Raw genomic sequence first — 27,832 nt, forward strand, 5'->3', positions numbered from 1 at the left:
CCGGGAATCTTATTGCAAAAGACCATTATGACCAGAAATGAAGTTTGATATTATTATATTTTAGTGCCCTGCAAGCCACCGCTAGATTGTGCGGCAGGCTCAATGCCCACAAGACTCATTTGGATTCGAATAATTCCTCATACCGCGGTCGGACGTTATTTCGATCCCTTATCGTTCGTGGAAAAAAATGACATCTTAAATCTATCTGCTAGTACGCTTAACCTCTCTAGTTTTATTGATATTATCTCTCTCATCGTAAGACGATGGGGCTAATAAAATATTTTCAGCATCAATGCTAAAGAGACAGCCTTCCAATTTAAGCAAGGTATTTAATCTGTAATTTAACCGTCGTTCCGTGAGTGATTCCCAACCTAGCTGCTCTAATATTTTGGGTAAATTATTGAGTTTATCAAAACAATATGTAAAAATATCTAGCTCCTCTACGCTGCAAGTGATGCAATTCGGCAATCAATCCAACTTCCTCAAGAACCCATATACTTGCAGGATATTCTAAACGAGACCTAACCAGCGAAGAAAACGATTTCTTTGACCTTTTCATCACACATAACCAGTACTCTTCTAATAAATTCTCATTTTTTGCCAGCTCATCCCCATATTCCCCGGATGTGTTTCGCCCAGGAGGGGTCGTGAATGAGGGGAGCACCTAATTATTTAAGCGACTCTACATATTCCATTTCGATGTGCAGTAGGTGTTCGGAAAAAAATTGCTCTTTTTCCAAAAATTCATCACTACGCACTTTTTTGAGTTTAATTCTAATTTCCAAGTGTTGCATCAGCGTTGCATTAGCATTTAGGTCATCTAATAAAGCTGCTGTGTCCTCAGGATTACGGATATCTCGGTAAACCACTACATCTTCGTCAAAGAAACGTATCTTACTAGTCACTTCGGAGTCATCAATCAAGTGCTTATGACTTGGAAGCCTCATGAGTGTGTTCGAAGTCAGAAACAGCTAGCGGCGCAGCGAACTTCTAAGGGCAGTTTTCTAGTACCCTGGGTTTTCATGTCTCTTTTTTGAGCACAGAAATACAATTTTTTGTACAGAGGTAAAGGTATATAAGCTATAAAGTACTAGGATACGATTAACACAGGCGCATAGGCCACCACCCATACATTGAAATGGCGAAGAGAATGAGAGGTGAGGATGCAATATTGAGAACGGTTAAATTTTGTAATAGAGGAAAAATGCTTCCAAAACGAAAGTTTGATAAGGAGAATGGGAAGAATAAGTGCATTGCGAGTGTACACGACGAAATAACTGTACAAGCAAATAATTTTGTTCATCTCAGCAGATTTTCTGCGAAAGATAGTAGGATATGTAAGAATATTAAAAGACGTAATACACACAAATTCTGATGGTGTTAATTGCATATGAAGTAAGTGTATGAGAAACAAATCCTTTTTAAAGTCAACGACATTGCCAGTGCATAAATGTTCATCCCTCACCATTTTACTTTATTATGGCTTTATTGAAATGAAACTTGAGTAAGACAGGAAAAAGCGTAGTTTAGGTGTGACTCTAGTAAAATGGGAGAAGTAGGGAGAGGAATATATAATCCAGGAAGCATTTGAATTGGATATAGCGGTGATTGAGAGGTAACAAAGAAGTGGTTTTGTGTGGACCCTGATTTGGTCGTTTTAAGAGAATGTATGACAAGAGAAAGAGATAGAGCGTAAGGGTTATTGGTGAAAGAGGTCGAAGAGGCGATAAGTATATGGAGTATTGGAAGTCTCACCAAGAGTAAACCTTGCATGAAGCCATGCAGTATGAACGAGATGGAAGCGAAACAGGTGAGAGAGGGAAATGGCCGTAAGGAAGAAATTAATATTAACTATGGAGTATTTTCCTAGAATGGATAGCATCAGGCCCCTTAAATTCGCCTACGCCGAAAGCAAACGCCATTAGCAGCATTCATGCATAACACACTCAGCATAACCATGCGTTAACGCACACAATTGATAAATACAAATGTCACAGAAAGTGTGAATCGGGCCTTGTAGTTAGCGATTTATAAGCTTTTGAAGTATTTCCTCGTGGGTGAACACGAATTACAAGAGCAGGCAGCTGATATGGCATTCCGTGTGATCAATTAATGAAAGGGCTTCTGAAAAATCAGACTGGCACACTGACAGCTTGACAAACAAATTGATAACTTGCAACCACACATTCAGCATCCTCAGTCATCCATCCTTTGATAAATAATTATCCGACCGCAGGAACAGGATGGAACGACTTGCTTGCCTTGCTTTTCCTCGGAATTTTTTCGCGTTCAATAAAGAATCGTAATTGAGGTTCATACGAAACTTTAATGACGAGATCAACCCTCCTCTACGTGGATAGTCATATATGTATATCGCGGATACTTAATCTACCTTTCTTTTTCGCCTCTGCATTTTTAACTTGGCTTTGCGATGGGGCCTCCTCGACACCGGTCATTCTCGGAGGGCTAAAAGTATCCCAAGTCCCATCGGAAAGAAAGGAAATTTAAAAGAATACATACTTGGGAGAGGATGACATAATTATGAATGGAAATAATTAAAATCGAAGAAACTACGGGTGATGCCGCGACAATAACTTTTGACCAAGTCATCCGTCAAATGTGCATTAAAATTCAACAATTCCAGAAGGTAGAAATTATTCGCCTTGACCGGGATTCGAGCCCGGATCCTCTACGTCCGGAACTCGAAGGATCCGGTTGCGAATCCCTGTCTAGACAAATTATTAGCCCAACGGCTAATTGATAGTCCCACGCAATTCGCAAAGAGGGCATCGCAAGTCAGTAAAATTTAAGAGTGCCGATTATCGATAAATTAGAGATATCACTTTTGAAAAAGCAGGCACACACAAGGTGAAAATTGAGCTGATTATTTTCAAACTATCTGAGCTCCTTTGTCCCACAAATGGCCCCAAATCTTGAGAAAAGTAAAAAAATTAAGATTACCTAATCTTTTTTAATTTTGAGCTAACCTTCTCCTAAACTCCGGCTAGCGTTGGAAAATGTTTGGGGCGATAATGAAACAAAAGCATTAACTTTGGCCCACTGATGTTAGTGGCCTTCGTCATTAAAGTATATATTGCACTAAAATGCTATAAATTTTACTAAGTAAAAATGCTACTATTACAAGTTTTGTAAAACTAATATGTCAATACATATTCTCGAAGATAAACACAGTTTTACATACAGCCCGACATTTTTACCATTTATTAATATGATTGACGTCCTTCATAGGGGATTAATACAAGAAAGGAGGATTAAATGTGATGACTTCTCCCAAAAAGTTGCATGAGTCAACAAAATATTGTTATAATCAACCCAAAAGACTACTAAATTAGAAGAATCAACCATTAAAAATCTAGATGAAATAGACAAACCACAGAGGATAAATACAACCGTAGCGCTGAGATTGATTTAACAGCTAATTATTAATAAAAATCAACCTACTCATCATTTTAGTTACTCTTGCACTGTTGATTCCAAAACCTATAATTTTTTTATCTTTACGCGTTAGTTACATCAACACTTCGTTATAAGCATTAAATGTAAGAAGAAAACGCAATTTTTACAGCAGCGGTGCATAAAATCGCGTTGGAATATTTCAATGCATTTCCATCACAAGTCAGCTTAATTGCGTAACATGAAGTGCCGTTGAACTAGAGTATCTCTAAACAAATTTAGATGCTGTGCTTACACTCTCAGTAAGTTAAACTGCAGTCCAGTAAGAGTATGCGAAGTATTATTCGCTGTTTTCCAGGGAGTTAAAAAAGCTTAAGAGTAGTGCAAAGCTTAAAATTCTAGCAACGTTGTCTCTGGGTCCAAAAACCTACCATAACAGTTAGACAACATTTAATAATAAAACTGGCGGGCTACTGCTTCGACGTAATTCTTCCCACCTCTTCTACTCCCAATAGGATAACCTGAAAGATTCCGTAAAATTCCGTTCCTTCTGATATTAACGGTGAAAAAAACCCAAGGATGGAATTTCACCGTTAATATCAGAAGGCGTGTACCAAGTGCCATGCTCCTGTGGCAAATGGTACATCGGTGAAACGTGCAGAGCGCTGAAAACACACATGAGTGAACACCAGAGGGCAACCAAGGCCAAACAGTTTAGAGCATCGGCCATCGCTGAGCACGCCTGGAGTGAACCTGGACACTCTATTCTCTTCGACGACGCTAAAATAATAGCGAAAGAAGGAAAATACTTCCAGAGAATAATCAGAGAGGCCATTGAAATCGTTAAAAGGCCAAAAAATTTTAACAGAGAGGATGGATATCCACTCCACAGTGCGTGGAAACGAATAATTCCGCGCAAATATGAGGACGTTCCCTGATTGGCCAAGAAATTTCCCGGTATTGGCGCCGGATTTTTCCTATATAAGACGGGACAACAAGCTTCTTTTCATCCTTGACCTGAGGACGCCAGCAGGATAGCTGGCGAAACTGTTGTACATTTAAACGACATACGCGGACGCAGCCCGAAAAATGTGGAAATCACCTACTCATCGCCGCGGAAACCTTCGAACGAACATCACTCATCAATATGACGTGAAATCCTATTGTTAGTTATCGCTTAATTTATTCCATATCGTATTGCTTAGAGGCCAATTCCTTCCTCGAGTTTCGTACAGAGATCGCAAAGGTATTTGTTCAGTGAGGATAGAAGGTTCGACTAATGACCGGCGGGTCCGGGTTCGATCCCGGGTAACACCTCTCCATGCCATCTGCTTCGCGCAATCTGCGTAATATTTTATATGTCAGACCCTCCGTATGTGACCCAAGGAAAAGAGCCACTAAATCCTAAATGCGTGAACTGCCTTATCCAAGATGCTTATTCCGGGAGTTCTCCTACCTAACAAAAACGATCCAGCCTTGGTTGAATAGTTTGCGTTGCTTTCATTATATTTTCCTATCTTCGCAGGATTAATTGCTTCAATGTATCTTAGAAGTTGTTATTAGCATAACTTGTCACCCCAAGGGTAACCATTCTTCGAGCTCAAATCATCCAAAGACTAAATGGCCGCAACGGAGACCGACCGGCTAGACCTCAAAACGATCACGCCATGGGATATTTCAAAAGTAAGTGGAGCTCTTCACTGGGGATCTTGTCCCCACGATCCCTGAACTGTGAAAACAGACCGCGTGATTCAGGTTTCGGAAAGGGACCATGCGAAAGATCACCTATGCCGGCATCGCAATTGCGAATTCGAAATAACTGCTGCCATTGTTTTATGGAAAGAAAAGCAACATAGACGAAAACATAACAACACTGACTAATTCCAGGTCTGGAATAAAAGAATGTGCAGCGACTCTTCCGTCCTCTACTCCACGTCACTCGCGATACCAGCTATTGCATAATGGACCCATCCATTCCTACCGACTTGCGCCGAAGCTCTTCTTAACGCCAATTCAAAGACAGTGACCGAGTGAACTAAAATGAAACTGAGTCGCATCAAAAGAATACATCGATGTAAAACTACAAAATTACAATCATTTAATTGATATAATTTCATGACAAACTTGAGGAGGAAATATCATGATTAATTTTAAATGGAGAGAGAGATAGTAGCCAATGCACAGTTGAGTAACGAATATTCCCTCAGCTATAACTTTTCACTGTCAAAATCATAAAAATCAACTCAAGTAAAATTCAAAATAATGAAATGATTAAAAAAATGTTTATATCAACCATGATATCAATTTTATCACTCGATAATACAACATGCTATGAAATTACGCAATAATACCTATGCAATATATTTCGAAGTGTCGACTACGGCCATAAAACACGACTCTGTCCAAGTTAGTCCACATAACTAGTGAAATTAAAAATCAATTAAATATTTTTCAAAGAGTCAACGACGTTAGTCAATAATTTAATGTTACTTGATGCATAATAACTACTACGACTGATGTTCTTTTAAGTCAACGACAATTAGTTATTCAAGTACCTATATTATATAAATCGCCTGAACAACGTCGACTGACATTAAATGAAATCATGAGACCAACCAAATAAGTTACAACTGCCAGGCAGCGTACATTCAGACGGTAATCATACCTTGAATTACTAGAGGGTTTTCCTCGATCTCTCTGCAAGCTATTTGGCATGTAACCGTTGAACGACAATTTCTACCTCTTTTAAGACGTTCTTCCATTGAAACAACCTTAAATGGTATTACAACTCTTGAGTGATCCATTAAAATAAATTTTGGTCCCATGAAATATTTCATGAGTTCATTAAATGAATCGGTGACCTGGGAATGACACTGTTGACTTATTTACTCGAAGAACAGAAGTAACTTCCGGTACCTACCACAAAGTTCCGCTCGTAGCCGTTGGTGTCACATCAATCGCTGTTGTGCGACATCTTTGGCCATTTGGTTAAACTACTTGATTATGGCCGCCTTGGTGAAGAGCGCGAAGTTCGATTGAAACTAGACGAGATACATCAAGCAATTGTGCAATAATTGTAATTTATGTGATATATTCTGCATACGTTTGGTCCGGCATATTATGGCTTCTATATTACAATGCTTTTTGGCCCAATTTCTAAAAATTCGTTCATGATACATCTTTTGCCGGTGTTTTATTCTTACTTCTATAATACACGTAGCATCCAGTAACGCTGGGCACGGGATCTTAAAATATTCAGACCCTATGTACCATGAGCGCTAGCAGGGAGGAGTAAGGTGGGCATGGATCCTTCCTCCCACCTAGTGATATCTTAGCGTTCTGACCCAAAACTGTAGTAAATGTTCATTAGGTAGGTTAAGATAGGCTCACCAAATTCCAAGCTCTTGTGAAATTAAGAAATTATGATAGAGGGACCAGTCCCTTTTCTTATAAAGGATTTGTTTTTCCAGAAATATCTATCATCCGACAAATTAGGTCGCGTAATGTGGGGAATGCTCCAATTCACTGGGAATCAAACCACCTCCAAACCCACCACCAAATGACTTGTCATGTCAGTTCAGCATTTAAATACGTTATGATGAACTAAGTTAAGCCAGTAACTTCAGCCATTCAAGCAATTATCTTTGGAGAAAATGGTTTGCTGTACAAGGGAGTAGGGAGAAAAGGGAAGGTGGTGAATGAGGAGAAAGCATTCTTTTGCCTTCCTCTCACCTACCGGCGCGCATTCCGGCACCATTTAAAGGTTTCAACGATAAACTGTACGAGAGCATGTCCTAGAACATGTACTAGAGCGATCCATTAACTTTACCGGTGAGTGCAAGTTCTCTGTGTTTTATAACCACTTCAATGGTATGGCTCACATATGGAAAAAATACTATTAAGCAATGATTATTAATAAGATGCTGATTGGTACATTATGATTTCCAACCGGGATATATTTCAAAATGTTGTTGCAAGTATGGCGTATTGTAACCCCTTCGTAGGTGGAATAAATTTCATCATTGGGTCCTTCAACGCCTTTTCAAAACAGGTGTTCTATATTAGTCTCTTCAATGTGTAGATTTAGTTTTATTTTGCCACTCCCATCCCATAGGAGGCGTTGTAACTATCACCTTTGACAGGGAGAAAGTGGCTGTTGTTCCTGATGAACTACTTATCCTTTGAAGAGGTGCTTCTTTGCCGCAATTGTTCAAATTCCATCATAAGCCGGGGTAGTTTCAAAATACTCTACTGCGTTGTTAACAATGAGAAAAAGTATCTTTTACGTTAAAAGATTTCAGACTTCTGTAGTATGGTCTGTGAATTTGAGGCGATGGTTATGTCACTGAGAAACTTTGAAGCGATAGTTGCCAACCGTTAGCCAATTTGTGGATAATCATCACTGAAGATATAATCTGTTGCCAAGGATGCTTCAAACAATGCTTAAAAATTCCAGTTCCTGGAATAGTATACTTCGAGCAAAGTGTCGCTGGAACTGTATTATTATGCAGAGAAGGTATTTTTGGATGTTTTAATTTATGTAAGTCTACAAGATGAAGTAATTCTCAACTCAGATCGTTGCTTAATGAGTTTTTCCATATTTTTAATATTCTAATGTTGAATAAAGTTCTCTTCATATTTTTCTATCGATCCATCACTCAAAAACCCTCTCATCACTCATTCAATTGAATGTTATAATATTCAGGTAAGAAATATGTATGGCGTCTCTTTCACCAGATTTAAGTAAGAGGAGACAATGCGTTGTGCTTCAACCTCGACACATTACAAGGTTGACGCACTCCTATATACGACCTGTGATCTAAAATAGAGTATTTATTGAACTGCCTCCTGTTTTTGGGTGAAGTTTCAAGCAGCTTGCGCAGTATCCCTGATCCAGGACCTGATTAGGGCCTCCAAATTCATAAGGGGGAGGAGAGCGAGCACAGTTTCTGCAGGCGATTTAAACTCCGTATGTTTCTATTCTATCAGTTAGCTAATAGTATATTACGGCACAAATATTGGAGAATTAGGACTAATTCATATTCCTCTGCCACCAATCAATTGAACGCTTGTACTAAATTTAACAATCTATTCACTACTTCTGGGCCAATAGTAAAATGACTATTTTGGAATCCATGTAATCGAAGGAGCCGCGAACGAATAAATATTCAAAGTTGAGGACACCTGAAGTGTTGGTGAAGCATTAATGTTCCGAGAAGCAATATGAAATTAAAATAAAAAAACAGTTTAATAATGATGATTTTATAATTTTTATTGTTGTTATTTCTATGACACATACATTTTGTTTTGTATATATATATATATATTTATATTTTTTAAGTTAAGAGCTGTTCGGGAGCATCACGATGGTTGCCATACCAAATAATTATAATAATAAAAGTTTCTCCCTCTCAGCGTCTCTCTCTCTCTCGCTCAACTCTCTCTCTTTTGCACTCTCTCTCTCTCCGCAACCTCTCATGCTTTCTTTCTTTCTCACTTTCTCCCTCCCCCCCTCCCCCTCTCTCTCTCTCCCTCCCGCCCTGCATCTCCCTTTTATTCGCGCAGATTCACTCTCTTGTTTCTCGACGGCGGGCCAGCGCACCACATGTGAATTAATCAATTCATTCATTGATATTTTTCCCTTTCATCTCCATGCGATCCTCCCCCGCAGCCCAGCAAATCCTTCTCCCCGGATAGCAAATTGACTTGCGGGGCTAATGATGCGGGGGATCGGTGCTCGCGACGCTTGCGGCGGCGTGGGACCCGGACCTTCGTTTTTCATGTGGAATTCGTGCCTTTGAGACGGGAGAAGAGGGAGAGATAGGGGAGGAGAGCAGCGGAAGGGGGTCGGGGGCATCGATTCGACAAAATGGCGGAAGGAATTTGACTCAAAATGGCGGAAGGGACTCGACACTCCTCGAATGATTCAAAAAATAAATAATAATAATATTATAATAACAACATAGATCAATGTGCGTGTACCACCACCACCTTCGGCCATCGAAAACGTTCTTTCGCTCCATTGCACGGCAAACGATTTGCATCAAATACCATTTCCTTTATTTACTTATCTTTCCCTATCATGTATATTTATATATAAACTCGTTTCACGCTCTTAATCATTGTTCCACAGAGTGAGTCATTCCTTTTCGCCTTTTTGTTTATCTGACTCATTTTTACAATAACAATACACGTTTATTACTCGTTGATCTCTCTGGGCTTTAGCCTCCATCGCTTTATGCTCTCTATATGCCTTCATTGGGAGGCGTCAGCTCAGCACCGGAAGTGGATGTCCAAGGCTCGTTCAAAAAGAGAGAGAGAGAGAGGAAGTGAGGGAAGGGGATTTTGGTTTCCTTGGGGGAATTGGCAGGGGGTGTCAAGGAAGGAATAGTCGCTCGTTTGGAAAGCGTCGCTTTGCGTATTTTTCTTTCAGGATGTTATTTCCCTCGGTGTGGTCTCAATTGTTTTTTTTTAAATTAACGATAACGACAGATAGCAAGGCGAGGCGTCTTTTTCATATCAACATTTAATTTAGTTCTCTTTTTTCAAACCCTTTATTCATTTTAATAGTGTGGGTTCAAGAATTTTTCCAATTTTTTTGCATTTTTTTTCACCAAGTTGTTCATCTCCTCTTCCACGCGCGTCCATCGCTCCTTTGTTTCGATTTTCGTCACGACCACTTGATTAGGCGTCGAACTCCGGGTGGAGATCGAAGCGGGGAGGGAAGACGCCACCGTCGAAGGCTGGTTTCTGGGATGGCGCGCGGTGAGGCTGCAACGGAGAGAAACAGAAGACAGTTGAGTGGGGAGAAACGCATTTGGGGTGCAATCGGGGGATGCCGAGGTGAGAGTTCATCGCAATCAAAGTTCGAGAAATCTTTAGATCAAAGCGCATATATATTGAACGTTCAAATGGAATTTCAAAAGGTACCATGAATAGCTGGATGACTTACGTGGGGATTGCAGTGGTTGACTCATTGCCAAGAGATCTGATTTCAGGGAAATAAATTATGACAGCAATCCTTATCATTCAGCTCTGCAACCGAGTGAATGTACGAATGAAATGAAAATAAGCGCTTGTTTACTGAACAGTCAACGCAATCACATTTCAGAGAGAGAATATTGAGCTAGGGGATTCTCCAGGGTTTGCTATAGACAGCTACAACAGTGATGCTAATTCTAAAAGAAAACCTATTTTCTTTCAATCACACAAATCATGATTTTCAAAATGTTAGGAGGTGAAAATGGGATGTTTTAACGAATGAAGAACACGTGGTTCAAAATTCATTCCAGATAAATTTGATTAATGTCAGTACGGGGAAAATGATATATTTTTAGTGGGTACGATTCACTAAACCTAGAGTAGAAGTACTGAAAACATTATGATGAAATCGGGAATGGGGTGGAGATATGGCACGATCCAGACGTCTTCTCCAACCGATACATCACGGACGAGGACAAAGAAATCACTCGTGCAGTTATTGGGTTTCACGGCAAAGCACAGCTTCTTTTAATCGGGGGGAGGTGGGTAGGGAGAGGTTGGAGAGCTAACCCATTTATTATCTATGGGAGGGGCACAATCGGGTTGTGGGGGGGGGGAGGAGAGTATCGGGGGACGGGGGGGCCACTGCTACTGTCAAAGGCGAGCAGCGCGCATCCCGTCCCCTCTGATCCACGGCACACAAGTCTCAGCAGCATCCATTTTAAAACTAAAACAAACACGGACATAACAGAGGTCATAATGAGAGACGATGAATGAAAACTTACGAGGAAGAGATGGCATTTTTGTTTACTTTGGTAATTGACTTTACACCTTGGCGGCGGCCTTTGCCGGCTGATGAGGAGAGGATAAAAAAGAAAAAGAAAAACGACAAGCGTTAGTCTTGGCATTGGGCTGAATAGGATTTCTACGTGGAAGCAAAATTATGCAAAGCTCAGAGCGCTACTTGTTCCAAATCCCTCAATGCCACAATGGACAAAGAGTGAGTCTTTCATCTGAGAGAGGAACCACACATTAATGATCTTTATGAAGTATTGACATTGATTGTGAAATCAATCGATGAAGTTAATGTTAGTTTTCCCAGTTTGAAAGCAGTTCGCGAATGGATTAAATAAAGCAATCATGGTAAATGAAGGAATGCGAAAGCACATATTGACGTATTAAGTGCTCTGTAAACTTTTTTGTGCATATGAATGGGTTCATTATGAGTCGTTATAAAAAAATTTGGTGCCCGTCAATCACTCTCGCGGTTTCAGTCACCACAGGAAGCACCATTTTTAACTGAAAGCGGTATGAGTTATTACTTGGATCCAGCATGTAAGATGACAAAAGAATAAGTTAGGAAATTTTAATGCAATGAAATAAGGAAAGAAATACCGATTTTTTGAACAGCGAGAGGAAGAGAGGAAAATCAAGTTTCCTCTAGAAGGATACGGCATTTGAAGAAAATTTTACGTTTATCGAGGAGAAAATTAGCATATTGGACTGATTTCATAGATTATTTAATATTTATTTAAGATTTTATCTTTCATTTCATTTTAAATCAGGATTTATTTTCAGGATTGGCATTTTCTCTGCAAGGTATTCTTTAGCGATCGTCGCAAGGGTGCCCGAACGAGACGGCTATTAGCCCTGAGAGAGGATGAGCGGATGTCGATGGAGCCGGTCACCGCGAGTTAGGTTTTGGTGAACTTACCACTGGACTGAGCGCCCTTCCTGCAGATCCGCCCCGGCCCTTCGCCCGGAACTTGGCAATAGCCTGTTCTGCGAGGTCAGCCCGCTCGTCGGCTTCCTCGAGTTCTTGCTGTGCCTTTCGGAACTTGGCAAGGTTGAGGGCAGCAATCTCCTCCTGTGGGGCCGACGGGAACATCAGATGATTAGCTCAACTCAACGCCACTCAAGTTCAACTCAACGAGGCAAGGTAATGTGTCAGAGCCACCACTAATGATAAGTATAGGTAATCTCCCCAATACTTAATCATAAATCCTGAATAAACTGGAATTTGTTCATTAGCAAAACTCAACAAATTGATAATCTCTTTTAATTTAATTAAAAATGGACGAATTATTCCATGAATTCCAAAGAATTTACCCCAATTGTATGCAAGTATGATAAAGTCAAAGTGATCTTGGTGGCTACATGATGATATTTCATCTCACGACAAATATTCCGGATGCCCAGCGTGGTAAACGAAGGGAGTCACGGTGGCTTGGAATGAGAAGAACAAATGGGAGCAGTCAACTCACCGCCTCCTCGATCTGCCTCTTGTATGTCTTGATCTTCTGCTGCAGCTTGTCGACGAGGTCCTGCATCCTCTCGTGGTTCTTCCTGTCTTCCTCGCCCTGGAAGCTGAGCTCCTTGATCCTTCTCTCGGACTTGCGGAGGTTCTTCTGGGCGTCGGCATGACGTCTCTGCTCTCCGTCCAGTTCGTTCTCCAATTCCCGGACGCGGATCTCCAACTTCTGAATGGCCTTCTTGCCTCCCTTGAGGGCATTGCTCTCGGCTTCGTCCAATCGGACCTGGAGCTCCTTGATCTGGACCTCGAGGGCCTTTCGCATCTTCTCCTGGGTCTGGGCGTGGTCTTGCTCGGCACGGAGTTCGTCGGCAAGACGGGCAGCGTCGACCATAGCCTTCTTGGCCTTCTCCTCGGAGTTCTTGGCCTCGTTGAGCAGCTCGTCGAGGTCGGACTGCGGTCGAGAGAGGAGGACGACGTTTATTTATTGTGAATAAACACCGATCATTGAGAGTAATAATAGCGGCCATACAATTTTATAGGCCTGCACTTGGCAACATGTCAAATTCAATTCCAGGGGGGAAATGGCCCATTCTCCATAGAGGTATTCCAGTAAATTAATCCCCTTGAATATTTCATGTGATATTTCCTACTTTGGTTGAGATTTTTTTATTATTACGAGTATTTTATCTCAAATACCATAGTGACTTATGATGTTTCCATTAACCCCATGTTTTAGAGATCTTCATGAATGAAATCCAAGACCAATGTTCCCATTTCTTAAAGGAATTCTAATCACCAAAGATAAACAAGGTGTAACACTATAAAATGTGACTCTTCTGTGCTTTTAAAAGTCCTAAGAGCTCAATTCTGATGCCCTCTACTATGTCGAACCCGCGTGCTTCAAGTACAAGGGAAAGGTGTCGAGAACTCACGTGCAGGGTCTGGAGCTCGGCTTCCAGCTTCCTCTTGGCGGCAGTGACGGACGTGTTCTGGGCGGCCAGCTCGTTGAGGTGGTCGTGGGCGTCGGCAAGCTCTGCCTCGGCCTGGCGGCGGCCCCGGTCGGCCTGCTCCAGAAGAGTGCGGGACTCCTCGAGCTCGTTCTGCAGGGCGTTGGCGCGGCGCTCGCTGATTCCGAGCTGTTCGCGGGCCTCCTCGCGGCAGCGGACCTCTTCCTCGAGGGCGCTCTGTGTGTCCTTGAGCTGCTGCTGGTGTCTCTTGATGTTCTTCTGGGCCTCGGCGTTGGCCTGCGTCGGGAAGAAGAGAGTGAGTGAGCCAACTCGCCGGAAAACCCTCCCTTTTTCTTTACGGAGGACAATTCGTTGAATGCTTGTCCACAAGCTAAAAAGCCCGTTCGTTACGTTCCACGGGGTATATTTTTAGATACAACTTACGGGAATAACTTCTCGTCGAAATAAAAAGGAAGTTATTTCGGGTCTTTCTTGTACCCAAACTTCATCTAGTGACATAAGTCATAACAATTTCACATCCATAAATTTTCCGGATAGACGGAGAATTCTTAAGTTTTTAAAGCAAAAGCGTTTTGAAATGTCACTATTCATCAAAAACATTCTCTTTGGAATGAATTATTAGCTTCGTCTGTAATGTTATTAACTCATTTTTTAACCAAAATTCCCGAGTCCAACTTTTTTGAGGATTTTTGGCAAATATGATCGTAGAGCTTCTCACCTTGTTGGCATGGTCCAAAGCGATTTCAAGCTCGTTGATGTCAGCCTCGAGCTTCTTCTTCATGCGGAGGGCCTCAGCCTTACCCTTGGCTTCGGCTTCCAAGCTGGCTTGCATGGAGTCCAGGGCGCGCTGGTGGTTCTTCCTATTTTGGTGAAAAAATATAAGCGACGCAGAAATTAATGAAGGCCTCAAAATCTTAGGGAAAGTAATATGTTCAGGAAACCAACTGAGAGTTTAAATTTAACTTTCGAACTTTCCCTATGAGGGAATAAAGAGAGCAAAGAATACTATTTTACAAAATTACGAGAGGGGGATGCTATGGTAAAAATCATAGCCGTTCTTCGAGATCAAAAATAAATTTAGGGTCTATGAGAAGGCGCATGTCTTTCTGGTTAATTCGTATTTTGGAGGGATTTAATTAATGGGGAAGTGAGAGTCGTGGGAGAGTGTCGCGGGAGGCGCTCACCTTGTGTTCTCGAATTCCTCTTCCTTCTCCTGGATGCGGCGGTCGATCTCCTGTCGCACCTGGCTGAGCTCCAGCTGTGATCGGAGCACCTTGTTCTCTTCCTGCTCCAGTGCAGCTTCGGCTTCCTCCAGGGCGGCCTGGAGTTCTTCCTTCTCGGCTTCCAAGCGCTTCCTTGCCTTCTCGATCTCGTGGATGTTGCGTCCACCCTCACCAATCTGGTCAAGGAGGTCCTTGACTTCGTCTGTGGGTGACGGAAAGAAGGCGAGTCAAGTTAGAAGGCAAATTCCCAAGCAAATGTAAGAATGGGTCGGAGGGAGACTATTGTGACTTGACATGCATTCGGAATAAGCTCTTCCTGATGAACTTCATCAAATATAGAGATGATTAGCTGGATTGATTTATAATATTTTTCTCACTTTTTTCATTTAATTTCATATTTGAAGAATCAAAAATGCTTTCCTTTTTTTAAGTCTTTCACTGAGATGTTTCGGAGTGGTGACTCATGATAGTTAAAGATAACCAGGGAACTCACCGGCGAGGTTCTTGTTCTCACGGCGCACGGCTTCGAGCTGTTCCTGTCCCTCTTCGTATGCTCCCTTGAGGCGGAAGAGTTCAGTGGAGTAGTTGCGGCACTCCTTCTGGGAGGCATCAAGTTCAGCGCTGAGGTCGTCAACCTAATACACACAATAAGAGGATTCAATAAAAAGCAGCCGTCTAATAAATCCAAAGACTTCAATTTAAAGTTCATAAATATATATGACAAGGAGGAATTACGTATTTGAATTATTAATAATATTTTTCATTCGGGATATAAAATAGAAATGGTGATTCCAACGGTCGAGGTGTATGAAAAACCACGAATTAAAGGGAGTAAAATATAATAATTGGACGGGGAAAATCGTTTAGAATATACAGCTCTTCCTCCAATATTCCAAATGTTGAAATCACGTTTTATCTTCACTTATTGGACGCAAGTGGCAAAACTATGTCTCAATCATTGGAGTTGCGGTCTTTCTCTTTAATAAGTTAATTATTCCAATGGTCAAGAAACTTCACCTTGAGCTTCCATTCGGCGACGATCTTGTCGAAGTGCTTCTGCCTCTTCTCGGCAGCGGTGGCAATGGACTGAGCTCGGTCGACTTCCAGCTGGAGGTCCTCGACTTCGGTGGACAGCCTCTGCCTGGTCTTCTCGAGAGCGACAACCTTCTGGTTGAGGGACTCGATGGTTTCCTCAGCCTCAGCAAGGCGAGCCTGCAACTTGCGCCTGAAGTAATAGACACGCAAACGATTGAGAATGACATACGAGTATTGCGACTATTAGTAAAAAGTTCCGAAATCGTCCACGCATGATAATTTCAGAAGTAAGTTGACTCTGATACATAAGGGAGTTGAACCGGACGAGTTGTGTTAGTGAATTAGGAAAATTATTATAGAATTCAAAACCGCAAGTAAGCGATAAATACCAGTATGCACAGGACAATTACATTCATATGTCTATCTTTATCCTTTGATTGAAGATTATCTTTGATTATTGAAATCCATTTGGACAACATCGACTCAAATGCTTGAAATAGAGCTCGCCGCTCTTCGGCACTCGTCTCTTTCCCCGTACTCACTTGGCTTCCTCGAGCTCTTCGGCGCGGGCCACACCCTCGGATTCGTACTTGGATCGCCACAACTGAGCCTCGGCGTTGGCCTTGCTCAACTGCCTCTGGATGTCAGCCTTACCCTCGGCTTCTTCCTCAAGCTGCTCGCGGATGTTGTCCAAGTCGTGCTCGAGGTTGCGGAACTTGCCAAGGAGAGTAGCGCGCTCCTGTGGGTCGAACAAGAAAAAATATGTAATCGGGAAAATCGGTATTCAGTCAGAAACTGATGTTGCGGACGTTGATTTCGGGAATTTTATTTTTTTTAATTACGAATCTAATAGATTCTGCGCCAATAAAATGCGTTAAACATATTTTTAATGCCAAAAAATGCGGATGTTTAATAAGAATTTATCAACAAGATCATCTAATCGAAATTTTGAAGGTTTTAAAGGAAGGCGATATTCCTCGAAATAATTCAACGATCACTCACCCTGGATTCCTCATCGGCGAGCCTCTTGGTATCTTCCAACTGGGTAGTGAGGGAGATCTTCAGCTTGCTCAACTGAGACACCTGGGATTCGGCTTCCTCCAACTGGCGCAAGAGGTCGCTGTTCTCAATGGACAGCTTCTTCTTGGCGGCGTCGAAGTCATTGAGAGTGCGGTTGGTCTCATCCAGCTTGCCCTGGACTTCGTTGAGCTGGTGCTGAACCTGCTTGGCGACCTTCTCGGCTGCGGCCTGCGTGCATCAACGGTGAACGAGCACGAATTGTGCACGAAAAGGATCCGTTAGCATTGCCATAGAAAGGTATACTGGGTTAAGAGGTGAAGGGGGTTTCAAAATGCCATCGATCGGCGAGTAATGTCAGAAAGGCTTAATTGGCCCATATTATGGAATTTATGAATCCTGCCTTAATGACCCGTCGAAACTGAATTTAATGCACATAAGTGAAAATGAAATTTAGCTGCTACACTCAATTTGTCAGGATTTTAACCAAAATGGGCGGTAAAACAGGTCTCCAAGGGTCTTCAAAACAATCAAGTAAAAAATAATTAACAGAGTTGACTGAGCCCATCAGAAAAATATCCAAAAACTGAAAATTCTATTCGATTTATTTTAGAATGAAAACATAAATTTCATATAAGAAACAGCTTTCATAAAATAAAGCGATTACTATTCCAAAAAAAGATTTCTTTAAAAATTGCAAATGAACCTGTTATAAAGAAAAATATTTAATGTCTCAAATCACACTGGAATTAGTATAAAGCTCAACTATTTTAAGTTATTTTTCGAATAGTCACATCAATGATGACGGAAAATGGAGTAGGAATAGGTTATAATGGTGAAAATGTTGGATCAATATTCAGGCAAAACATGAATATTTAGTTTACAAGGTTCATAGATTAAGTGAAGCGTCACTCGTGTTATATGGTAACTCGTGCCATTTTCTGGGGTTGTATATTTGGTGAATTGAGGGAGAGGTATCTATGTGATACTGTTAGGCAATTAAATGTCTAATTTAACTTCACTAGAAATGGACAAAAGAATTCATGTAATTTATTCCCAGTCCCATTAGAGGCATTACAATTGTTCACAAGAAATTATAGAGAAAACATGGCGTACACAAACGGTTATATATTATATATCTTATCATTGTATGAATAAGTCCCACATTAATGAACCCCTATGCGTCACACATAATGATTTTTGCAGTTGAGATAAAGCTTGTATATTTTAATTGAGCCTACGACTAAGTAAAACTCTTATTACAAGTGTAGTATCATTTCAGCGTTTTTAAAAAAGCGTTTGTTAGGCGTATTTTTTTTAAAACCAAATTTGCTTGCTTTTTTTGCAATTAAAATGCTTGTTTTTTTTCGTCCCACCATGCACCATGGGACCAGCTACGAGTCATGGCCGTACAGTGGTTTATTATTATGTGTGCGAAGAAAAAAGAAGCCAGCCATTTCAGACAGTTCTGCGGAGGTGGGCGTGAGATGGTCTTCCCACCATTAGCCCATTTGTCAGTTTCCCTCTTTTTTCTCTCACGCCACCTCACCCACCCGTCCCGGTCACTTTCTTTTACCTTCTCGTTTGCCAAGTGGTCCACGCTGGCTCTGAGGTCGTTAAGCTCCCCGAAGTACTGAGCCTTGTCCTTCTCTGCCCTGTGTACAGTGGATGAGTGCAAGAGAGCGATCACATGAGAGGGTGCCCGAGTGTACTGTATTGACATTCCGCATTGCGTGTGTGCGAGTAAGAGAGAGAGGGGGGGAGGAGGTGGAAAGGTGGTTTTAAAATGTACGCGGAAGAAAAGATAAAGAGGTTGAAGTGATTGGTTCCAGGTGGCTGTTAAAATGAGGCAAGAAAAGAATGGAAAGAAACACAAAAGAAGAAGAAGGAGAGAAGGAGAACAAGATGATGCGAGATGAGTTAGGTGGGAAAAGGCGATGATAATAAACGGGATTGAAAACGAAAAACAATTAAAAAAAAACGTTTGTTTTCCACGTCATTCCGTGCAGTTTCAAGAATGCTGATTGGATGAAGGGATGAGATTTGCAGAGGTGCCAAGGGTAGTGAGCAATTGATTGGGTTTCGGAGACGACTCTACCGAACCTGTCTTGTTTAGGTGACGCGGCTCTTTAAGTGAAGTTAGATGCAAAAGGGATCATCAAAATATAACTCTGTAATCAAACCTTCAATTGACGGAAGACTTGGTGCGTTGAAAATAAAATGCTTGAAATAAGCCGAGGAACCTAATTTTAATAAATATTGCAAATGGCCTTTTGAGGTCAATGAAAAGTTAGAACGACCTCGTGCAATTATTTTTTTACCTACCCCACAGAAAGGCTGGATATTGCAAGAATAGCTATCATGAGCTGTTACATAGCTGAGTCCAATAATTTAACAATTTTGCATAATCCTAATTTCAAATATTTACTCCTCAAGTGACTTTGCTCGTGAAATGACACCTCCTTCTTACATGTTTAAAATGTTCTCGTATCTATCGTTAAAGGAACCAACTACTTTATATTTTCATGCATAAAATATAAGTTTTAATGAAAAATAAAAATCTTACTCTGAAAAATCCTTGAATTTAAAGATAGTTATACGATTGCCGGGCTTTTATAATGAGGGAGAGATCCAGAGAAAAAATTAATATTTTATTTAAAGAAAGTCTTCGATGCTCGATGCCGATGGATCGCTTATAAAAGGAAACACAAATCACAGGTTGGATGATGGATGAAAAATGGGGACACAAAAATTGCACTGTGGCGTGTTTGTGTTTTTACTTTGAAACAAAGTAGTCGTGAAGAGGAAGAGGTGAAATAGGATCAATCTACACAAAAACGGTATCCTCTAAAGACGTATAAAAAAGTGCATTCTAGACAAAAAAAATGGGCGGTGCGGCGGTGATGGATGGGGAGGAGAAGTGGATGCGGTAGGATTGCAGGAGAGGAGGAGGGGTTGCGTTCAAGAGGGCGCACTGCAGCAGCATGCTATTCTGCTATTCTGAAACCGGGAAATCCAATCTCTGGGTCGATTGTAAACCATTACCTTTTCGCGAGAAAGCTGGTCGATAGCTCCGCGCACTTGGTTAAGCTCGTTGTGGGCAGAAGACCTGTCGTGCTCAGCCCTGCGAGGTGCGGGAGATTAAAGCGTCATTCATGGCAAGCAAGGGTGGGGAAGGCGTGAAACAGGATATGACGGTGCGTGGTCGATGTAAATAAAAACATATATTTATAAATAAATCCAAATAAGAATGAAGATATAAAGTAGCGTGGAGATAGGGGTCGATGAAGATAAGGGATGAAGGTCTGGGGGCATGTAAGGTAAAAAAAACTGGAAGGAGCACAGAGTAAATAGGAGAAATTTTAAGACTTTGACAGCAATGATTTCAGATCTAACCCCCACTGTTTTGGATGAGAGGGAAACTGAAAATCAATAGATTTCACAAACGGAAATAGGGTGGAAAACATAAATTTTCCTCGTGATTCTCCAGGATTATCCCTCGATAAAAACAGAAAATGAGGGAATTTAATAATATAATCTGTTCTTATATTTGATTTTACTCAGGGAGGAATTTGAAAAACAAAAGTTCAAGAAAGAAACTCACTATGAAAAATTATACCGAAGGGTAACTACAATGACTAGGAAACGTAATTATATGTATATATACGTAAATATATATATATATATATATGTATATATATACATATATATACAAACATATATATATATATATATATATATATATATATATATATATATATATATATATGACTGATATTAATTTAATTTGATTTTTTAGGAAAATTAATGAATGAAATTCAATTGAATTTTCATTAAAAGAACATATAGATAAACCAACTGCACATTTTTACGGTAACGTTGAATTTGCCATGGAAGTGAAAATTTAATAATGTGTAGTTTTTCACAAACTCGGAATATATTTTAAAAATTAGATAACTCAACTGTTTGATAGTACTAAAAGAAAGAAATTCAAAACACTAATCTACATAATAAGATACAGAAATTCAATCGAATTGAAAAGTATGTATATTTTACCAGTTGGTTGTAAAATATAACATTGAAACTTGCCAACGGACACCTTGAGTAAAATTAATAGTTTGCAAACGTTAAACAAATATTAAAATTATCATCGCTTCCAGGCATTGTTCAACAGATTATTCTAAGGAATGGGGACGCTATCGCACACCTGAGGACATTTGCAAAGTTCGCCAATCCAAGATCGGCGACCACCGGCTTAAATAGGAGATATGAGACTGTCGTCTCCGTGAGATGATATCCCGTAATCATAAATATGGATGGCGATTTGAGAAAATATCACAAAGATCACTAATTGAATTGATTTGTCGGCCAATAACGCATTTGCGAGGAATAAAATACATTTTAGAACCGGATTTTGAATGAGAAATCCTTTTCTTCGCTCTGTCAAATGAATGAGGGATCTCTTTAATGTTAGAGCATCAAATCCCAGCGAGCCCATTCCCTCTAGAAGAGAAGGGAGGATCCATAATTTAATTCCAAAGTAATCCCTCATCTAACTTTTCGGAAGCCGGTGGAGATCATCTTGAGCCGCCGCAGATTGTGGAGAATGCAAATGCCCTCATCCGAAATCGGGGGAAGACCCCCAGCCCTCCCACGGGCAAGTGGGGATGGTGATTCCCACTTCGTGGAGTAGGGAGGGCTGAGGTCTTCCAGTGATGTTTCGGCGATGGAGTGTGCGGGGAGGAGGGGATTTGGTAATGTTGGTTTTCGAGCCTCACTTGGCCTTGAGCTTGTTGAGCTGGTCGATCTGCTCGCCCATCTCAGCCACGGCGTCGTTGTGCTTCTTGCGGAGAGTGGCGAGGGTGGCCTCGTGCTGGATGTTGGCTTCCTCCAAGTCGCGGCGGAGCTTGCTGAGCTCGGCCTCGCGCTTCTTGTTGAGCTCGATCTGGGCAGAGGTGGCACCGCCGGCCTCTTCCAGACGCTCGCCCAACTCTTCGAGTTCGCGGGCGAGGTCGGAGCGCTGCTTCTCAGCCTGCGCAGCGAGCGAGGAGACGGAGAGAGGTGAGCGAGGGCGGTCGCTGGAGGAAGGGAGAGCGGGCCTCCGGGGCTGCTCTCATTGGGAAACTTTAACTCTCATCCAAAGATGGGTATGCGTAACGCTTTACGGATGGAGTCTTTGTGGGATCCTACTTTTGAAAGGAATCTTCAAGGAACATTTTCCCAGTAAAAACATAATTTCCGGATAATGAGAGGCATTTAAAATAAGCTGTTGATGAATTAATGAAATATTTAAAGCTTAAGGATTTTTTCTAGCATTATAGCACAAAATAAAATATTATATCATTTTTTTATCAAATTATCAAAAACTGGGGATTGCCTGTGTTTTTTTGGTGTCATGTACATTAACGTAACGGCTATTGTTAAACTATCACCTATTAAATTAATTTTCTTGATATGTATGCTTCTCGAGAAAGTAAAAATTTGATAGGCTGAGGTAAATATTTAAAAATCTTTGGTTGATTGACTTCTTCAGAATAGGATGAAAATTTAAGGAAGAGAAAATCTTTGGATGCACCGAGTGCGAAGGCATGGATAGGATTCTCACCTTGGCGCGAGCCTGGCGTTCAGCTTCGACCTCTTCCTCGAGCTCTTCAATGCGGGCCTGAAAATTCACAAGAGGAAAGTGTATTAGCGATCAACTCAAACAAATCGAACCCTCATATTTGATAAGGAAACGGAATTGAGAAAAATGAGGATATAACTTTCAAACAGAAACGTTCAAGAGCAAGAACCATTTTTCACCAAAAAATAAATATAAAAATCGAAATTGAAGTATTTGGAATAAGAAACAAAGCAACTGTTTTTATCAAGTGAAAACGGTATCCCATTATTAATGCAGCCCATAAAATGTATGATTATTTGAATAGACTTAAAAAAGTCACCTTAATTAATTGCTGCCGACCTGTAAGGTGAGGCGATTGAAAAAGTTCTCAGGCCAATGCCGTTGAAAGGTGTGACTTCTGATTGAACGTCAACCCCTTGGTAGTTTATGTTGGCGATGATTTCACATGTTTGGAAACAGAAGCCAGATGACCCTTCGGTGTCGAGTTATGGATGCTTACCTGGAGTTCCTTGATCTGCTTCTGGTTCTTGCCAACAACGGACTGCTCATCTTCCAACTTGGCGGCAAGGGATGAGATCTCCTTGTCCTTGCGCTGGATGGTCTGCTCAAGTTCCTTCTTGTTGCGTTCGAGGTCAGCGACGGCCTCCTGGGTCAGCTTAAGGTCACCCTCAACCTTCCTCTTGGACTTCTCAACGTCACCGCTAAGATGAGATAAGGGGACATGGTGATCAGGATTTGTACGGCAGTGTGCCCGTGTGAATTGGAACAAGAGCTACGGGATGTATACTCTCTTTGGAGGTAACGGAGCCGTACCCTCTTAATGACTCGGAAAAAATTCTCTCCAACAATTATCGTTTTTGAAATGATCAAAACTCTTTCCCCTTATGGCCTCCCGTACTCTGTCCCTTAAGTTAATGCTTGGTATCCAAATCCCCACTTTCATTTCTTTGCGGCGGTTCACTCTCAGTTAAGAATCAAGTCAAAGAGAGAGAGCTAGGGATGAACTTCGACGTCAGACTTTCCAGAACTAATAATTCTCTGGAGAAAACTAGAGAAAGATGTTCAGGAAATCTAATTACGTAGATATGTAATTTGGCGTTAATCTCAACCTTGCTTATAGATAGATATTCGGCGACATTAAAACTTTCTACTGCATATGATCACATACCCTATAGTAGTTTGCTCTATACTCTCTGATTAAATTTCCAATATTGCTCAATATCCTTAAACCGCTTCATTAATACGCGGGTATAATAACCAAACGCCACCATTCAGGAACTTTAACTTCTTACATTCACTTATACAATACAGACACGAATGTTTATTGAATCATCAAGTCAAATTCATTGCGGCGGCAATATGGCTATTGAGGCTAGGCTATTCTAGTCTTTCTCATATGTCCGTGAATGTGAAGTCAGCCATATAGTTTTCCATCAGGTCTCTGAACACATCTGAAGTTCCCTTTTCGAATCAGCTTGCACCTCCCTCGCCCGCAAAGCCCGAAGTTGTTGCACGACTTCGCAAAACACGTATTCGAAATGATGCCGAAGGAAGACTTGCGATATCAAAAAGAGAGCCGATCGAAGTGAAACTGGGATCAGAGAAAAGTTTTAGTACCCTTGGGATGGTCATAAAGTCCTGCGTGATTCATTTCTAATCTTATTCCTCGAGTCGTGCAGCAACGGACGCCTTGCGTGCACGTCAAACGGGAGTGGCCTAACGGATTTGTTTCCCAGTTTACACCCGCGAAGTAAACACAAACAGAGGAATGTTTATGAACAAAGAGATGAAGCATCTGTTCCTTCTGTTGCTCCCATTCACGCTCTCCCCAGAGAAAATACGAGTAGCCGTAAAAAGGATGCCAAGCTGAAGTGGCCGGAAGCTCCAAAAGCCCACCTAGCCACAAAGGAGGGATAGCTGAATTTTTTAATCTTTTACATTCACTGGTCACCATGAAAAATATTGCATGGATAGATTTGCTCAACACTTAATTTTAAGTAATTAATGTTCGTAAATAGTATTCCATACAAGTTGATGCTACAGATTTTGATACACAAGTGAGTTATATCCCCAAGGTTTAATATAAAAAAACATGTATGGTTTACTAATGCCGTACTCAACTGAATTTAAACTGCCCCATTAAATCTTTTTAATTCTTTCTATTGAAATCCTATGGTCGTAATATCCACAATGAAAATAGCCAATTTGAAAACGTCTAGGTCCACGCCGGGGTGAATATTCGTGTGATCCTACAGGGAACCAGGGTGCCCTTACCGGAGTTTCTTCTCGCGCTCCAGGGAGTCCTCGAGTTCGTCCAGGGTCTGCTCGAGCTTGGCCTTCACCTTGTTCAAGTGGTTGACCTTGTCCTCAGCAGCCTAGTATTGAAATCAAAGAAAACCCAAATGATTGATCTGTCTTAAAGCTCCCTTCGCCATAATGCGAAAGAGTGAATTAAACCAAAATACAATGGAACTGATTTTAATCTGAAACGATTAAATAGCAAAGTATTTAACACATTCTAGTCCTGGGGGAATTCAAATAAGATTGGATTACATATTATCCTGATATTTTCAGTCAATATGACAGGAATTTACTGTTGGGAGGTATAGAATTGTCACATTTGAACACCATACTTCAGTTAAGCCAAAGTGGTAACTCATTATTTGAAATACAATGGAGATGGGTTACAGGTCACGGATCATGACACTTTCTCACGTCCCCAGTGACTCCCCATATCTTCGTCGTTGATTCAAGTGCTCACCTGGAGTTCCTCAGAGGTCTTCTGGTTGCTCTCGCCCTGCATCTTCTTCTCCTTGTTGAGCTTGTTGATGAGCTCATCCTGGTGGGCGATCTCGTCGTTCAAGTTCCTGATCTGGTGGTCCTTGGTGGCCTTGTCCTGCTCAGACTGTTAGGGAGGAGAAGAACCGCAATGGTCAATGCAAAGGCGGCAAATGCTGAGTGCGGGGATTTGACGCGGGGATGGAACCGCGGCTGATCGCGGAAATATTTAAAACAATAAATTGAGGCCGCTTACTGGTATATGTAAGCCGGCGTCAAATGTCTTTAATGCCTAGCGTAGGGTTGCGTCAAAGTTTCAATTTCAAAGAGCGAGCATCATTAATCATTAAGGTTAGCTCAAAAACATTTATATCACATTCTCGCTGCATTGTAGTATTTTCAAGAAGTTCAAACAGCAATAAAAAACGTTAGCCAGCAAGACATATTTTAGAATGCCCATTGATTTTTTTAGATAAGTTATGTATAAGTTGTATTTATTCATCCCTGTTCAGAGTTTTCTGCTTGAAAGAAACATTACAGGCACTTAATGATTTATCGAGTGGGGTATAAGAGACCGCGAGGAGAGAAATTCGGAAAGCGTGGTTGACCCCATACCTTCTGGACAGCCAATTCGAGGTCCTCAATGTCCTTCTTGAGACCAGCAATCTCCTGCTCCAACTTCTTCTTGCCTTGGAACAATTGGTTGCGGGCATCTTCCTCCTGCTGAAGTCGCTCTTGTGTGTCCTGGAGAGCACAGAAAAGGGAAAAATGTGTGTTTAGAAGACATAGAGACAAATTTGGCCTAATCAAATTTAATTTATTTGGATTTAGATTAAGCTACACGCCGCGTTCAAATGTAATGCTGTGCTAATGACAGAAATACATATGTAAAAGAGAAAACTAGTAGAAAAAATGATTCGCTAAACAAACTTTAAAACTCATACTGTTGTAGCACTAAAATGTCCATTGCTTCTTCAAGGCAGGTGAGATTCCGTTGTAAATAACAAGCTAAAAACCAAACTATCACAGTCAAAGGTCCGTATATAATCTGATGTCAAATAAAATCCACAAGGCAATTATTTAAACAATTATCCGGGATGTACACATTATTTTTAACATCACTTTGTAGCTATCGGAAACATATTTTTGCTTAGACATGAGGGAACACTCATTTTTAAACGAATCAGATTTATTCAGTGGAATCGTGTCATTAGTTGGGCTAAACGTTGGTTATAACCACCAGCTACGTTTCCATTTGGATAAAAGTGTTAGATTGAAGACATTAATGATTTCATCTTCTAGGTGAAGAATTTTTTTTCTTCAGCCCAGTTCACCAAGCATTTCGAAAGGATTTTACATCATACAATATTCCTTTAACGCTAAGACATTTTGCTAATCTGTCTATTTATAAACACATCGATGGCAACTAAATTCACACACACACATGAAAATGTCCTGAAGTAAAAACTTTTTCTAAGGCTTCGCTCGATTAAAAGTTATGGTAGGATATGATAGGAAGAGTGCGGACAATGGCAGTGCAGCCCTTCCATTATATACATTTATACATGCTTTCAGTTTTTCAACGGGCCGCCTACTATTTCACGAAATTTTGCCAATCATATTTTCAGCCAAAATATTATTTTACAAGATGGTTTGAACCAGGAAGCACGGGAGGAAATCAGAAACGATGGAATAATATCTCATCGTGCACGACAACGTAATGTGAAGTGATTGTACCGAATTATCTCGTTCGGAGGAGAGCAGTATAACTCACCGAACGAGCCGAAGAGGGTTCAAGCCGCGACCTTGGTTAATCCTTATTCCAAACTGTCCGATTTCCCTGCGAGATTCAAACGGGGTCGCTCGCCAACGTTGAGATTCGCGATGATGGACCATGCCGAGCGATACGGGCGAGAGAGAGCCCCTCTCACGGATCGTACGTTGGTGGGGGGGGGGGAGGCGACGGGGACACCTACCCACTCATCTTCCGTCCCCGAGGCGACCTCAAAGCCCCAACCCTCCACTGTCTCTCCCCCCCCCTCTTCCAGGGAGAGAGGGGAGGACGGACCTTCAACACTCCCGTGAACTATTCCTGGAGTCCCCTTCGCTACCCTCCCTCCGCTATCGTCGCGCACTCATTCCAGATATCCCTGCCCCCCTTCGCCTCCCTTTCGCGTCTCCTCTCACTCGCACCCCTCTCCCCCAACCGTCGCGCACGACGAAAATCCCCCGACAGGGCAAGGGTGAAAGGGAAGTCGCTCGCGTGTCTTTTTTCCACCTCCTTACAAGTAGGCGCGAGACGAAGGAATCCGCGCCGGCCCCCGACAGGACACGTGGCGAGGGCCGGCACTAACGGCCACCCCTGCCTAAACCCTGCGAGCACGCGTCAGGACCCTCGCGTATTTCTCGACATCCACTCGGAAGAAACACAAAAAAACTTCTCTCATGCTTTCGTACCCCCGTTGAAAATTAGTCCTACGGATTCAAGGTGATGATTTCTTATATATGGCACATCAGGCTTAGTTTCTGGTAATTAACG

At 41.5% G+C, this 27,832-nt stretch overlaps 1 protein-coding gene across 12 annotated transcripts in view; it reads right to left on the minus strand.

The window, feature by feature from the left end:
* Nucleotides 1–8,660: 8,660 nt before the first annotated feature.
* Mhc (myosin heavy chain) overlaps nt 8,661–27,832 on the minus strand; it is a 103,125-nt gene continuing 83,953 nt past the window's right edge. For 9 of the 12 annotated variants that reach the window (XM_071585005.1, XM_071585036.1, XM_071585062.1 and 6 more), the window contains 17 exons: nt 25,909–26,037; nt 25,277–25,420; nt 24,790–24,890; nt 23,015–23,216; nt 22,498–22,554; nt 21,671–21,924; nt 19,938–20,016; nt 16,878–17,123; nt 16,418–16,614; nt 15,858–16,065; nt 15,334–15,475; nt 14,802–15,042; nt 14,336–14,477; nt 13,582–13,893; nt 12,660–13,100; nt 12,110–12,262; nt 8,661–10,185 (listed from right to left, as the gene is read on the minus strand). In XM_071585005.1, the coding sequence (XP_071441106.1) occupies nt 10,099–10,185; nt 12,110–12,262; nt 12,660–13,100; nt 13,582–13,893; nt 14,336–14,477; nt 14,802–15,042; nt 15,334–15,475; nt 15,858–16,065; nt 16,418–16,614; nt 16,878–17,123; nt 19,938–20,016; nt 21,671–21,924; nt 22,498–22,554; nt 23,015–23,216; nt 24,790–24,890; nt 25,277–25,420; nt 25,909–26,037 (3,135 nt within the window). In that variant the 3' untranslated portion in view covers nt 8,661–10,098. Of the gene's footprint in view, nt 10,186–11,180; nt 11,248–12,109; nt 12,263–12,659; nt 13,101–13,581; nt 13,894–14,335; nt 14,478–14,801; nt 15,043–15,333; nt 15,476–15,857; nt 16,066–16,417; nt 16,615–16,877; nt 17,124–18,468; nt 18,548–19,937; nt 20,017–21,670; nt 21,925–22,497; nt 22,555–23,014; nt 23,217–24,789; nt 24,891–25,276; nt 25,421–25,908; nt 26,038–27,832 lie in introns of all 12 variants that reach the window. The other 3 variants (XM_071585054.1, XM_071585077.1, XM_071585087.1) reach the window with 2 other exon arrangements.

The sequence above is a fragment of the Hetaerina americana genome, unplaced genomic scaffold, assembly GCF_022747635.1.
Source record: "Hetaerina americana unplaced genomic scaffold, ioHetAmer1.1.p SCAF_1, whole genome shotgun sequence".
In the NCBI taxonomy this organism is placed as follows: domain Eukaryota; kingdom Metazoa; phylum Arthropoda; class Insecta; order Odonata; family Calopterygidae; genus Hetaerina; species Hetaerina americana.